Source organism: Musa acuminata, chromosome BXJ1-9, assembly GCF_036884655.1.
Source record: "Musa acuminata AAA Group cultivar baxijiao chromosome BXJ1-9, Cavendish_Baxijiao_AAA, whole genome shotgun sequence".
In the NCBI taxonomy this organism is placed as follows: domain Eukaryota; kingdom Viridiplantae; phylum Streptophyta; class Magnoliopsida; order Zingiberales; family Musaceae; genus Musa; species Musa acuminata.
This window is the reverse complement of record NC_088335.1, coordinates 49,225,295-49,241,011: the sequence shown is the minus strand read 5'-3', so window position 1 is coordinate 49,241,011 and position 15,717 is coordinate 49,225,295. Positions and strand designations below refer to the sequence as shown.

At 42.1% G+C, this 15,717-nt stretch overlaps 2 protein-coding genes across 3 annotated transcripts; one reads left to right on the top strand and one right to left on the bottom strand.

The window, feature by feature from the left end:
* Positions 1 to 751: 751 nt before the first annotated feature.
* LOC103999575 (protein LIGHT-DEPENDENT SHORT HYPOCOTYLS 4-like) lies at positions 752 to 2,143 on the bottom strand. The gene has a single exon (XM_009421360.3). The coding sequence runs from the start codon at positions 1,629 to 1,631 to the stop codon at positions 990 to 992; it is 642 nt and encodes a 213-aa protein (XP_009419635.2). The 5' UTR covers positions 1,632 to 2,143; the 3' UTR covers positions 752 to 989.
* A 4,121-nt stretch (positions 2,144 to 6,264) lies between these two features.
* LOC135594042 (protein PAT1 homolog) lies at positions 6,265 to 15,366 on the top strand. Of its 2 annotated transcripts, XM_065084454.1 has the most exons (5): positions 6,265 to 6,683; positions 7,424 to 7,587; positions 8,295 to 8,351; positions 10,705 to 10,774; positions 12,658 to 15,366. In XM_065084454.1, exons 1-5 carry the CDS (start codon positions 6,596 to 6,598, stop codon positions 14,718 to 14,720), a joined length of 2,442 nt encoding a protein of 813 aa, XP_064940526.1. In that variant the 5' UTR covers positions 6,265 to 6,595; the 3' UTR covers positions 14,721 to 15,366. The 2 variants fall into 2 exon arrangements, with proteins under 2 accessions (XP_064940526.1, XP_064940527.1); XM_065084455.1 differs by lacking the exons at positions 6,265 to 6,683; positions 7,424 to 7,587; positions 8,295 to 8,351 and adding an exon at positions 9,982 to 10,124.
* Positions 15,367 to 15,717: the final 351 nt, after the last annotated feature.

The window sequence follows — 15,717 nt, the reverse complement described above, 5'->3', positions numbered from 1 at the left end:
CCTCCGGTGGTCTTGCCTTGATTTGATCTCTCCCGACTGGTCTTACTATAAGTGGAAAGGAATTCATATCCAAGCCCAGCAGGTCTGTGTGTTGTGTAATGTAAGGCTCGACCGAGTGCTTAATCCTCAAGGACATGGTTGTCTACCAGTTTTATGGACAAGGTGTTGGTTTTGATGCTTGCATGGGAGGATCAAGAAGGATTTCAGTTGGTTTGGTGTACACGGTGATGCCTCCATATGTTGTCTTGATGAACGCCATCGACGAAGTACCATATAGAAGAATGTTCTACCTTGCTTCTTAATGGTGTTCACGGACCACCATTGTAGGGTGAGATGGACCACATTGACTTTCTAATCCAGTGTCTATCTACACTGAATCTCCAACCTCATTCTATATCTTATTGGTTAATCTAATGGTCCGGTAAGTTGTCATTATAAGGAGGAACACCATGGAGATGTCGAACGATTGCTTAAACCAGCAGCTGAGCTGATGACCAGTGACCACTAAAATGTTCCCCATCATGTGTGTCCCAAGAGACAAATAAACATTCCTGTGAACCATTCCTTCGAAGAATACAATTCCTGTCATGCATGCGACTCAGGCAACGAAGCATTTGGCAAAATTTCCAGGGCTCACTCGAATCACAAAAACAACGAGATCTAAACACCAGCCTTACCAACCCTGAGCTCTGAAACCAAAAACTATTATCATCAAAAGACTTCAAACACGAAGACCTAATCATCATCATCATCATCATCATCAGCCACAAGCATAGTTATAAGAAGAGGGTATACATACAGAGAGCCAGGTCAATGTCTGTTAACGTGGAGAACGTCCACCATTATGTCCGCTAACGAAACAGCATAGGAAACGATCTTTCCAACCATCACATCAGAAAGTAATTCCAGTCGACAAACTACTACAGTACTATGTTTAATCACCGAGAGTGGTGACAGGCTGCCACCGGAATGTGAGTCGACGACAGCCATCACCGCCGCATCGTCTCCGCCGGTATCCAGGGTGGCAGCATCAGATGCCCGTGAAGGCGATGTGGGTATGCACTGCTGGCGATGAAGTCGGCCGCCGACCGACCATGGCCGATGAGAGGAGCTGCTGTCGCCGCCGCTGGAACCGACGCCTGCGGGCTGAAGCCCTGTTGCGACGGAGGAGGCCGCTTTCTCTTCTTTTTCTCGTAGGCGATCCCCCTCGCTCTGGCCTGGCTGTCCCTCACCTCCCTGAGGTACAGCCGGACTGCGCGCGCCGCGAAGGGGTTGACCTCCGGCTGGCCGCCATCCTCCTCGAAGGCGGCGCGAAGGCGGCCGACGAGTGAGTCGAGGCTGCCCCAAGCTTGCCTGAGGGGGCACGTGCACGGTGCCGGGGGCTGCGGGTGGCCGAAGAATGGGCACCCGGCGGTGTGGACTTTTGTCTTGCCAAACTGGTCCAGGTAGCGGAGGAACTCGAGCACGTGGGCGCCGCTGCACCGGGAGAGCTCGAGCGGCGGGCGGTGGTTCCGGAGGTACTGCCCGAAGGAGTTCCAGTCGCGCCGCTTCTGCGACTCGTACCGGCTCGGCCTGCCGCCGCCATCAGGAGCCGCCGAATTGCCCGAGCTATCAGAGTTTGCCGACGACATGCTTCAGAAGCTGAAATATACTCTTGTGGTCCGAAACAAGCTTTTCTAGATCTCAAAGAAGAACACACACCGCCTAAAAGGACACGAGTATGAAGGATCAAAACAAAGCTAGATCAAGGGTTCTAGGTCTTCTTTGTTTGGTCAGCCAGAACTTAAGGCTTGCTGTGGTTGTTAACTCGGATAAATCTTTAGTTTCAGAGAAGTAAGGCTACCGAGAAGAAAACCTAAACCTCAGCGGTGGGTCCTCTGGGCTTCTTTCATAGATCTATAGACGGATACTTCTCTGTTTCTTTGCGCAGTAGTAATTAATTGATCTTCCGATGATCCCAGAGGAGAAGGAAACTTTCTTGATAGGTGCAAATCAAAACTGATGTGACGAAAGAGAGATCCGAAAGCTCGTTCGAGCTCTCGGGCCTAGAAAAGGAAACGGCTAGAGACAAAAGCCAGACAAAGATGGTTCGATGAGGATAGGTAGCTCCATGGGAGTCAGGAAGAAGAGGCTGAGGGGAAGTGGGGAGGGCTTATCAGATATAAGCTTGTAGCCATAAAGACACAAGAAAGAGACACAGCCCCTGTATGGTCCCTAACGAAACATGGCATTGAATAAGCTATTCAAAACTTGGACTGATGAGGAAGATGGTAGTAATCGACCGAATACTAAATGGTCAACTTGACGAGCATTTTACGTACTTACAGTTAGCGACGTCTTCCTAATAAACCTTAACATACGCCCTTAAGTTACTAAATGATGGTTGAGTTGAATTTTGTTTCTGCCAAAGAATGATAAATACCAAATGGGTAAACATCATATATAATTAGAGAGGTAGCTTAATATACCTCAATGTGAGGTATGAGAGAGAGAGAGAGAGAGAGAGAGAGGATGATTCAGTGAAGGAAAAGAATGGGGAACGATGCGTGGAATCAGATCGATCGATGAATGGAGATATACAGAGGGCGGGAGAAAGGTGGGGGAGACAAGTGGCGGGGCGCCCTCCAATGAAGACAGTATGATGGCTTTCTGACGATTCATTTCGCAGCTAGCTCAGGCGGTCTCGTCCTCCCGCTAACCTGGCACCGGTCATTGGCCGTGTGAGTGATCGCCTCGATGTCCTCGGTGCGATCCGTTGATGAAAGCCTCGGCTCTTCCCGACCATGCTTCAGAACGCAATCCCAAGGCAAAATGCACGTTTTCCTCCGATTAACCGGCGTTTAAGAACACCACCAAGTTTCTAGCTTTCTCTGGCAACATGCGATCTTAATTAAGCGGCAAGCATGTTTCAGCATACAGACAGGTATCGACGTTTCAGCATACAAAAAGCTCTCTAATTTGCCCTTTTCTTCATGCCTACTTGCGCACTTTCCGGCCGGCCTCCACAGTTACAAGACAAGAGCAATCTCTTCCTCGATAAAAACGTGCAGGCCCAGATCGTCTTCAGCCTTCTCACCCTCATCATTCAAGGTGGGGGTTCAGCACCATGGCAAGGGATGGACCATCAATGCAGTAGAGTACTTAGACAGCCACGTGTTCTGCAAAAACACCTTTGTCCTTTATTGACTTGTATACCCGCACTGGTTTTGAAATCTTTACACGGCGATCTCAGTAAATGGAAGTGTGTGGACGCCATCAGTACGTGGCTTGATGGCAATCTCGTCATCATCGTGCCATCTACACGCTATCAGCCGATCTTGATGCATGGAAAGAGACAAGAAGGACAAACCCAGTACACGATCAAAGTTGTCAAGGATTTGAGGTCCAATTTGCTTATCCCCTTGACATTCTGAGCAGTGACTGTTTATAATCTGAAGATTCCAGTGGCAACATAACAAAAACACACGGTATGGTACATTGTTCTCGGTGGATGAAAAGTTGCAATCCCCATCTTGTTTTTATGAGACTGTGGAGGAGCAAATATTTGATTCAAACAGGTGGCTGTCACCTCCCGAATCGCTTTACACGCATGGGAAGCTTGCAATTTACATGATTGTAAGTTGGATATCTTTCGGACTTGACGGATCTAAAAGGTGTCTTCGTGTTGTCCGTCTTGAAAGAGATGAGCCAGGTAGGAAGTCGATCTTTTCTTCCATGTATCACAGATCCAAGTTGGACTCTGGGCGCTGGGGCTCTGTGCAGTGAGACACCTCTTCCGAACACAAGAAACGCTTCGATGCATGCCTGCATAAACTCCACGGACTGCAGATTCCGTAGATCACGCGGATCGAGTGTAGTGTCCACCTTAGCATGAATTGATGGGATCCCTGTCTTTTACTGCTTAAATGAAGCACAAGAAAACAAACTCCGTATGGAATGACAGATTTCACATAGCTAGTGACCGGTAATGAGAAGCAATCCGTGGCAACATTATACCACCGAAAGCATCGACCGAGTTTCGAGTTCAGATTGCCGCATCCTTGGAAGGTTATGGAGTTAATTAATTTGCGATCAAGAACTCCAGCGGCGGTTTCTTCAAGCTGGTAATGGGAAAGATTTCATCATTCAGCTCGAAGAATGATCTCACAAACTCCACCTTGAGCTGGTGGCATGTTCGTGGAGGAAATTAAGACTATGCCCATCTGACTCGTTCAAGATTTCACGTCACGCCTGCGAAGGTGAAGGAGAACAAACGGGACCCGTCACTCTTTACCTTTTTTTTCTCTTCCGCTTGCCTGTTTCCCACTCTCATTCTGTCGGGCGCGGCGGCCACTTGTTCTCTCGGCTTCCATGAACGTCTCCGATACGTCTGTGCGCTACGAACGTAGCGGACCACACACGACGAAGTCGACATAGTCCTGCCAATACATTGCTTCATAGAAGAACAAACTTGGGATACGTACGCACAGAACGAGTGGTGGTACGTATTTATTCATGCAACCAGTTTTCATTACATTTGATATCTAAAACTTCAATAGGACCTTAGAAGACTTAGAAACACGGGAAAAAGGAAAGGAAAATTATTGGACTGATCCATCGCTGATGTGGTCCAAGTTTCCTTCTTGGAACTTGCCCTGCTTCGTTGGGCCTTTTCCTAATATTAGGCAAGCTGAGTATATATTAAAGTGCAACGAGGATGGGCTTTGAGCTTCTCCAACACGGACTCAATCATCAGCCTCTAACACATCAAAATCTCTCTCCTCTCGCCTCTCCTTTTTGTTCGATGATTCTATATACACATAGAGATCGAGTAGCGGATGCGTTTGAGAACTTTTTGGAAAATGATGGCAGGGACGATGGAGGACACTAAAAGAAGCATTTCGAACTGTAAAAACTTGTGAGGTCCCCATCGGTTTCCACTTCTCAGATGCTGCTGGACTTTGCAAACGTTTCTGACAAAGAGTTACAGGTCTCGAAGGTGCAACATTAACGATTCTGTAGAACGCTCCGTTCTGATCTGATGTAATCTAAGATCAGTAGAAGCAAATGGTGAACGATGGATGGTGTTCGATAAGAAATCGATCATGACAATAATATCTGGAAAGAGGAGGTGATATGAAACATCACTAATGTTTTGTCCTAAAAGTGGATGCCTTTTTCACCTGCGATTGCTTAGAGAAACGGATGTTTGCTTTCGGCCGGCCCCCTCCGAGTGTCTCATCTTTTACACTAAAGCTGCACCGCTGCTTCTTTTGCCATTGCCACCACCGCATCCAAAGTATGGATCAAAATTGACCCCAGCAAGAGTTCATCCGAGCAGTTCTTGCTGATCGACTCGTCTTGTTAACTCTTTCATCTGCCTCCCAACTCTCCTTCGACGTACGTCTCCTGTTCTCATCTCAGCGAATTCAAATCCCAGATACTGCCTCCGCCACCCGAAGGACTTGCGGACACCGCAAGCAGGAGGATGACGCACAGGTGGAGGCACCGATTCAACTCCTCCGTACACGACGGGGGTCACAGTGGGAGATCGTGTGCTTTCTTGTTCCATTTCGTTCCTTCTATTCCACAGAGCGGGTCTGTCGATCCAAACCCGTTTAGATCACCGCGTGCAGCGTAGAATGTGTATATATGGGCTTGGATAACATTGTATATACGTATATGTAATAAGGATTTCCGCTATTTAGTAATTATATAAGTAATTTTCAATACTATAATAAATGATATTATATTATTAATAATGAAACGTATAAATGCAGAGGGAGAAATCATAGCTAATGCCTGCATGGATTAGAGTGATCATCCATAGGGAGCCAAAATCCTGTCCGTCCATAGGAATCATGCGGATGACTTTTGTCGTGGGACCTACGAAACCCAAACAAAAACACACACCCCAAAAATAAATCCCTCACCCCCAAAAGCCAAATAAATAAGTAAATAATTATTTTTGATAAAAAATCAACCTCTATTTATCACTTTCCAGAAAGATGCGGCCCCCACTTCCATCCCCTCCGCAACACCACCTGATCTCGGCTCCCCAGCTGCATCCCATCGGATCCCGCAACAAGTGTCGTCACGTGATTGGTGGGGAGACAAGGTGTGTGCTGGATTCCAAGTCATTGCTCTAAAAGCCACCTCAACAGCAAGAGCATAATCATAATACTACAATTATATTTCCCTTTCTACCCTCTGCTCTCCCTATTTTCTACGATCCATCTCTGGCTGTTTCGTCGAGGATCGTAGAGTTACACCCAGCGAAGGATAGAGAGAGAGAGAGAGAGAGAGAGAGCTGAAGAAAGGAAGCGAAAAAACCCAACGCTCCAATAAAAGTCTCTCTCCCCTTCGCCTTCGCTCATTTTTATATTTCTTTTAGAGTTTTAGGTGCTCCTTCGATTTTTTTTCTTCTTTCCGTTGGAGTTCTTTTCTAGCACCGACTCTTGGATACTACTAGCGGGGGGGGCATCAAAATTTGGATCCTTCTTTCTAGCAGATCTCAGCTCTGGCCAGAAAACCCTAGGGCGGATTCGGATTTAGGGTTCTTGCTCCCTTTTCCTTGTCTTTGTTGTCGCGATTTCAGATACTAGGGTTTTTATCTATGGCGGCGGCGATGGATGGGGAGGGTGGCGGCTTGCAGGACCCGGGCGTCGGTGATGGGTTCGGAGGACAGGATGACGGCGTTGCAGGTGAGATCTTTCTCTTTTTTTTCTTCTGTCTTCGAATTTAGGTCTTTTTCTGGTGCTGCGGATTTGGTTTTGTGGGTTGATTTGGTGGAAGGATTGGATCTTGAGGACGGAGTCGTTCGGTAGGACTGGGTTAAAAGGGATGTGGGAGGCCGCTTCTTCGTTGAGTTTTTTGCTGGATCTTTTGCCTCAGGTGACCGGCTTCGGAGTGGCGGATCCATCTCTTTTTTAATGTCAAAATCACGAACTTCTTCTCTTATTCTTATCAAAAATAGATGCATAAATGATCTTTTTTCTCTCCGGATGCTGACTCCTGTTTCATTTTGTTTTTATGGTATTTGCTTTCTGATATTGTTGGTGTGATTTTTTGTGGCTTGCACGGTCTCGAATTTAGAATCGAGCAGCTATCGAAATACTGGACACCGCGTCATGAAAACCTGACTTTTTGTATAGAGTAAATAAAGGAGGCCAATTGTCTAAATTTAGAATATTTAGTTATGAGTAGGCTCGGGATGTTTCAGGCAAGCTATACGTGAAGCAGTTCTCCTGTACTTTTAAGGATCTGATTGGCTTTCTATTTCACCGTAGCCAATGCATCTATATGCTTTATTCCTGACTCCTACGAGTTGAATACGATGCTAATCTTAGCAGCTACAAAATACTATAGTACTGAATCTGGTCTACTTGACATGTTTTCTTTTTCATCTTGTGACTTCATCGTTTTATGCTTATTCAACATGCAGATAGAGCTCAGTTTGATGCTTCACAATATGCATTTTTCGGAAATAGTGTCATGGAGGAAGTTGAGTTAGGGGGATTAGAAGGTGACGGTGGTGGTGCCGATCGCAGCTTTGTTGGGATTGATGATGAGGATTATCAATTTTCTCTCCTTGGTGATAGAGTAGAAGTAAGTTTCTTCAACATGAATACTGTATCTTGATTTTTTTATTTATTTTTCCTTGAAAAAATTACTGTTGACATAATACACATCCTAATTATGCTTCCTAGTTTAACTTAATTTGGTTTAGAACAAATTTTTTGGGATCATATTTACTATTTTTCAGATACAATGTCTGTTCTATTGTGTCTGGTAGCTTCCCCTTCTATTTACACCATCTTATTTGACTCATTTGACACCAATCTTAGTTCCTCTGTTATGATGATGTTTTGAGATTGATGTTTCTGATGTTTATGCTTTCAAGCCTACTGCTCTTTCAACAGTATTGAGCTCTATAATACCATAATAGCTTATCTTTATCATGTGAAGATTGGATACAGCATGCCCAGTGTCGACTAAGATTTATTATATATGTCAGTTAGTACCATCACAATTAGCATCACTTTCTTGTTTCTAGTGCTGTTCCCTCTTGACCTTTAATATCTGTGAAGCAACTTTCCATCTTTCCAATCTAGTTATATGTGGTTAATGTTCTTGCCTTCGGATATGCACAAATATGCCTTTTACCATATATCACTGGTACAGATGACACTGATATTGTTCATGAGTGTGTCACCTATAGTGTTGGTTCATTTGAGGACATTTTTTGCTCTGGCAATTAGAATAGAAGTGATTTATTGAGGCCATAATTTTAATGAAAATCTATTGATTTGCAGGAGGAAAATCTTAGTGCCACATCTGATATTTATGAGCTTGCCAGTACCTTTTCCAAGGTTAGTTCTTTCTTTCTTTTTCATATTTTATTTCTTATGTGAATAGATGCTTTTCCAGCAAGATGTTTTGAATTATCCTTCAGGCTCTTTAGTCTCTACGGAATTGTTTGTTATAGTAAAGTCCTGCAGGCCGGTGAACTAATGGGTTTTTTAATGATTGGAAAATTACATGAAGCTCTGAAACTGTGTAGTGACCGCAAGACCTATTTATCATGTTAATCATGTTACTTTTAAGTATCATAATGAAACATGGGCATCAATTTGTTGATCTGCCTTGATGCGTACGCCTCTCTATCTTAAAATAATTTATTCTTTTTTAAATTTATAACTTTAAATGAGGTCAATTTACGACAACCGATGATTTCTTGACAATAATGGCAGTAGCAATAAGCGAAAATAATCAGCTGTCTTGGTGAATTTGATAAAGTTCCAATATGAATCACATGGCCGTCACATTTAAGTTTAAAGCAGGCACTGGCTTCCTGCCAGATAATTGGCAAATGTACTGCTGCATGGATTTATAATGTTATCTTCCAATATTTCACATTCTTGTCAGACATAATAGGATTAGTTATCTGGTATATTATATAGTATCTTCAAAATTTGCATCCATATTGGTGTTTTGTTATCTTCGTTTTCTCTGTGCTGTTAAATGCTTGGGTATGCACCCATATCTGATTTGAATGAGTGGTCCGTGCTTATGCAACTCTTGGAAAATGAAAATCAATGAACTGAAAATAGTATATTATTCGGCATGGTCTGATGCTTTTAACTTGCCTTAATATTGTTTTAAGCTGGATTTTGTTGGATTTATGACTAATTGAGAACTACTTAAAAAGATTTCTCCCCCACAGCATCTTTTTGTAACTTGTTTTTTAAAATTAACACCCGTAGGTCATGCCAAATGAACATAGTTTAATCTATGCTATAGAATCAATAATTCCAACTAATGGCTTCTTAGATATTGCTTCACCTAAAAGTTTTAATTTCTCCACATGTATTGTGGTTCATGAGTATTCCGAATTTGTTGAGGGCAGATCTGCTTGATGTTTTGATTGGATGTGACCTTTACACTTGGTACTCAATCTTATGCCTTACATGAATAAGAATATGTTATTATAATTCCTCTCCAATCAATAGAAGTTGAGGCCAATTTTCTTTTTTCTTTTTCTTTTTTTTGCATGTAATTGTTATGACTGAAATGCCAAACCCTGTGGATGTTTGCTATAACAATCTCTGGTTGTTAAAGGAATCTCAAGCATGTAATCTTTGTAGCTTTATTGATTATCATGCTTGGTTGACACAATCTTATATTATATTTTGGAAAATGTAGGAGTGGCAATGAAGCTTACTAATTGGCCTTTAATGCATAAATCCCACTGACAAAGACACTGGACATCATGCCTTGGCCTTGCCTTTTTTTTTCAGTGTTTCCTGCAATTGATTTCATTTATAACAACCTGCAATCATTATTGAAAAGACAGTAGGAATGTGATCCACAGTGTTGTAACTTGAAAGATTTTGCCATCCAAGGCAGGAAGTATGAACATGTATTCAACACAATTTGTAAAGTTAATTTTCCTTGCCTTCTTTTTTCTTTAGTTTAAACCGTGAGAACAACCTCTTTGTCTGTATGTTTTGCATAGAAGCTGATGCTTTTATGAGCATGAAAGACATATTATTCAAATGAGCAACAGTGCATGTACTGCCGATCCAGTTGTGTTTCCATGGAGGCATCTCATTGTAACTTTTATATTGGTTGGATATGACGAGGTATTGTGATTGTTAGTTAAGGAACCTATGCATTATAGGTAAGCATTCATATATTCGCTCATATATCTTTGTCTTGTAAACATGAATTTGACTGATGTCTATGACTGGTAAATATTGGTCTTGCAAAATTGTCTTGTAACTTCCTTTTTGATCTTGTGTCGAGTACCTTATAGATAGCAGATATGGCATGTTTATGTTGTCCATGACTCAGTAATATTGAATTGTTTGATTTGATGTCCAATGAGGAACGTGCATTTTGCTCCAACCATTATTTTTGCAAATGCAACTGTTTAAGAATTAGTAGCCTATAATGATGATACTCCTAAACATTTTTTCGTTTCCAATTTTCAGTAGTTAATCACTTTGTTTTCAGAAAATATATATTATTTCCAATTCTCAATAGGAAATCACTTTGTTTACAGAAAATATGTTCACTGTTCCATATGAACCTAAGTGATCTAATTGGGCTATCATATAGCTGCAACTGTTTAATCTGGCAAATTATTTGTCAAAATCTCACATGTGAATGGTTTATGCGGCAACAAAAATATTGCTGATCGTACTTTGTTCTTTCCTTCAGTTGAACAAGGGTACTGTTGAACCATGGAGCACAGGAGTAATTGGTGAAAGGGGTTCTTTTTCTAGGGAAAGTGAGTAATGTTATTTTATTATAGTCACTTTTATGGATATTTTTTTCTCTTTCATGCATTTAATATAAATGTTTTTGTTGGTTGTATTCATTGCAAGGTGGTGCACTTTTATTATTAATTGAATCAGATAGTTTTGATGTTTGAAGGTTATTTCATTTTTCTTTGCAAAAATATTCACGGAGGAGAATTTTAGATATAGTTGTGTGGCATATTTTGTTGGGACATAGAATGTCAAAGGTTAAGTTCATTGATGAATTTTAACTAGTTTTAGAATCGATACATAATTGATCTGTTTGCAAACTGCTTCTTAAAGAATAGACAACTCTGTTGATTATGTATGTAAACTGTCGTCCAAATCTAATTCGGTATGACAATTTTCAAAATTTTGAACAATAGCATAATGGATGTTATACTTGGTACAGTATGACTATATTCTGTTGTGCTACCTCTTTCCTTCGTGAGAGGTATCTTCCATAGTTGCATCGATTACCATGGAGCTTGCCTGTCTGATTATCTGTCACCTAATTAGTCTTTTTTTTAAAGTTGTATATTGTTTCATAAACTACAAATTTGCAAGGGTAACAACAATGCTTCCATTTCTGATGCCAGTTAACTCTAGCAAAGAATATTAATTTTATGAAGCTAAATGTACATTAATACACCGAGTTTGTTGCAGAGCATCATAAGTTGTGAATAATGATCATAGTAATTCATATAAACATCCATCATGGATATGCTTTAAACTTTGCAAATGATACATTACAAGAAATCTGTTCTTAAGGATAAGATTATTTCAGATTCAAATATTGTTCAGTATTCAAAGAAACGATTACTGCTAGCTCCCCATCCAGCAAAGCTGAAAATGTGAGGATGGTCATGAACGAAAACAGAATCCTGCATCCAATTAACCCTATGCATCCTTGCAAAGTTTGTCCAACCAATATATGGACCTCTTATCTTCTTCATAGACACAATTTTACACTATAATCTTTTGAAAAAGCTAGTAAAATAAAATGTCATTGATGACATGGGTGAGCCTAGAATGGGCATTCTTGACTAGTGACCTTAGAAGTTTTGTTGGCATCTTTGATGCAATTGCACAATCCTTCATATTGCTATCGAACAGTAATAGCTGATCTTGGATGGTATTTCTGTATTTCTATTGCTTCTTTCCCATCTTGTCTTGGATATGATGAAGGGTTTATTTTTCACAGTGGTGCAGTTGCATCAGTGAAACATACTGTAGATGCTGTTTGTACTGCCATGAATAAAATTGGTGTAACTGTGTTTATGCAGAGGCATACCACTGTGTGCTGGTGCTTTGTGCTAGGGTGTTATCTATGAGTCATCTCTTGAGATTTAAAATATTAGGTTATTGCATTTAGGTTATAAGACACTAAATTGTTTTTACGTGAGGTCCCCTGCTTTTGGAGATGTTCTGCAATACTTTCCTGGATAGATTTCAGATAGATTTTTGGATCTTTAGCCTGCGGAAGGAGTTCCATCTATTCCCTTGTTTTTTTCTTTCAATATTTTGGGCTTATTTGTGGTCCAATTTTTCATTTATAGTTCTGGAAATGACCCTACAGAAATCTAATCAATGTATTGTGAATATCATCTAATTTACATGCTTGAATGATCGCTTCTAGTTTATTCAGAGTGATGTTTCCTTTGCCAGTCTTTGCCTTTCTTATGACCGCCTTTTGTTCATATGAAGCTAAATTCTTGATTCACTTTGTATTGTGGTTAAAATTGTTCCATTCTCTTGTTAGGATCTCCATGTGTCAATTTAATCTTTAATGAATTTGATTGTGTATTATTTGATCCATTTGACAACAAGCCTGGTTAGTTAAACCTCTTTCATGGAGATGTTTTCTTTTTAGGTTCATCAACTGCAGAATGGACACAAGAAACAGATTTTTCAAATTGGCAAGATCAGCATATACGAGAGACTGAAAGTGTCCAGGATGGTAAAAGGTGGTGGTCACATCCACATCCGCAAGCAGGTCAATTTGCAGATTCCAGACCACTATACAGAACATCTTCCTCTCCTCAACAGCAACCTCAGTACCAATCTAGCGAACCAATCCATGTACCAAAATCTTCTCATATGTCCTTCCCTTCACATGTTGCAGCCTCACAGTTTCCCACAAATCACACACATCATGGAATCGCCTCTTCTCCTACTTATGGCCTCCAGGTGCCTTGTTCTCCGCCAAATCCCTACCCTTTCTCCCAAATTCGTCCACCAGCAGCACACGGATCACATTATGATGTAAACATGTCTCAGTTTGGCCCACCAGGACTCTCCAGTAATAGCAGGCAACAGAATCATTGGTCAGAACGTCCTAGTCTCCTTTCATGGGACAATCCAAATATGATATCTGATGTGACCCAGCGTCAGAGGCCTCATGTAAACAATCCAATTCCTTCTCAACTGCTGACACAACAGCCGCAACATGGAATTCACCAACTTTTGCCTTCAATTTCACGATTCCCCCACGTGCCGCCTCAGCAGTTCCACCCTGGTCATTCCCCACCACAGATGATAAATAGGTTTGAAGCTGTGCTTGGGATGGCTGATTTCAGAGACCAGAGATCGAGACCAATTTACAGAGGGAGACAGAACTTTGGGCTTCCTCAACAGTATTCTGATGTTGGCAACCAGAAGTACAATGGGTGGTCACGGTTCCGTTCAAAATGCATGACAACTGAGGAGCTTGAAAACATTTTAAGATTGCAGCATGTTGCAACTCATAGTAATGACCCCTACGTAGATGATTACTATCACCAAGCTTGCCTAGCAAAGAAATCTGCTGGATCAAGTCTGAAGCACCATTTCTGCCCAAATCTCACCAAGGATTTGTCTTCTAGAGCGCATTCCAAGGATGAGCCACATGCATATCTCCAGGTTGATGCTCTCGGGCGGCTTTCCTTCTCTTCAATTCGTAGACCTCGTCCTCTTCTTGAAGTTGAAACACAATCAGCATCAGTGGATAACATCCTTGACCAGAAATCTGCTGTAAAACCTCTAGAGGAGGAGCCTATGTTGGCTGCTAGAATCACCATCGAGGATGGCCTCTGCCTTCTACTCAATGTTGATGACATCGATCGCCTATTACAATTCAGCCAGCCACTGGATGGTGGTTCCCAACTTAGGAGGGAAAGAGAAATTCTACTTCAAGAGCTTGCTGCATCACTTCAGCTGGTTGATCCACTTGGCCCTGGTAAATCTGACCACCCCGGGCTGGCACCAAAGGATGATCTTGTGTTTCTTCGCCTAGTCTCTCTGCCAAAGGGCCGGAAGCTTCTTTCGCGGTACCTACAACTTCTTACTCCGAATAGTGAGCTCGTCCGGGTTGTCTGCATGGCTATTTTCCGTCACCTGAGAGTTCTGTTTGGGGTTATGCCATTGGATTCTAGTTCTGCAGAAAGTATAACCAATCTTGCAAAGAATATTTCTTCATGCATACATGGCATGGACATTAGTGCACTCAGTGCTTGTCTAGCTGCCGTGGTTTGTTCTTTGGAGCAGCCACCTCTTCGTCCGCTTGGAAGTTCTGCTGGTGACGGTGCTTCCATCATTATAAAAGCCGTTCTCGATAGGGCGACACAGCTTTTGACGGACCAAAAAAATGCTGGCAATTACAGCATACCTAGCTGTAACCTGTGGCAGGCATCTTTCAATGCCTTTTTCGGGCTTCTCACAAAGTACTGTCTTAGTAAGTATGAAAGTATAATGCAGTCTTTATCCATGCAGTCTGCAAATGCTGCTGTTGCTGGGTCAGAGGTCACCAGAGCTATAAGCAGGGAGATGCCAGTGGAGTTGTTACGAGCTAGTCTTCCTCATACTAATGAGCATCAGCGTAAACTGTTACTTGATTTTGCTCAGAGAACCATCCCTGCCACGGGGCAGAATGCTCATGGGGGAAGCAACGGGCATTAAACTTCCCAATCACCGCCAGGTCAATGTGTTGCCTGTCGCATATACGATGAAGTACCGTTTCATTTGAGATCTGCCATTAAGATACCATTGCCACCTTTGCTCGATCATTCTGGCCTGAGCAGAAGACAAGTCTGTTGTCTAATGGGAAAGAAAAAAGAAGGAAAAGACCTGAGCATATTCGCAAGGTCGTAGTTACGCTTATATTGTTTTAATTTGCACTTTGGCTTTTGTATTTGGAAACATGTAGTCCCTGCCTTCAGATATCACGCCAAGATGCAGTGGGTGATTGACTGGAGGTGTTCTTGTGGGGAGCTTATTTTGGTGCTCCGTATTGCAACTCCAGACATCTTATAGGGATAGGAACTGTACAAATTCCGTGGTTCGAAGCCTTTCTTTACGGGCCGGTCTTCAAGGATCTGGTAGAGCCTGTCTGCAAGATGTAGCATCGTTTTTATTTTGTTTAATTTCTTGTCATGTTGGTTTGCTGAGGGAAAGTTCGTTTTAGCTACGTTGACTGACCTTCAGCAGTAGTTGCTGCTTCTATTATTTTTTTGATGCAACCGCTAGGAGTTCAAATGCTCTTTGGATTTTAATCCTTAATTGTAATGCGACTACAAGATGTTATTTACTTTTGCTTCGTCTCAAACTGCTTTCTTGTTGTGTTCGTTATTTTGGTGCCAGTTCAGTATCATGACGGCAGCTATATGAATGTGATACTTTGATTTGATTTATTGGGGTGTGATGAGTATATTATTATTAATTTAATTTAAATATTTTGATAAATGATTTGGATGAAACGAAGTTGATAGATGGCGATCAGAGGAAATCGACGAGCGCCGAAGGACAGGGCCACCAGAATCCAACCTGACAAGGAAAGAACAGTAGAGCAGGCAGGAATTGGTACCAGGGGAGCTCCCCGCCCGCGGCTGTGGACGAGGCTGACGGACGAGACCACCATGGAAGCCTAGCGCCTGTCCCGTCGATGCGGGCGGAGCGG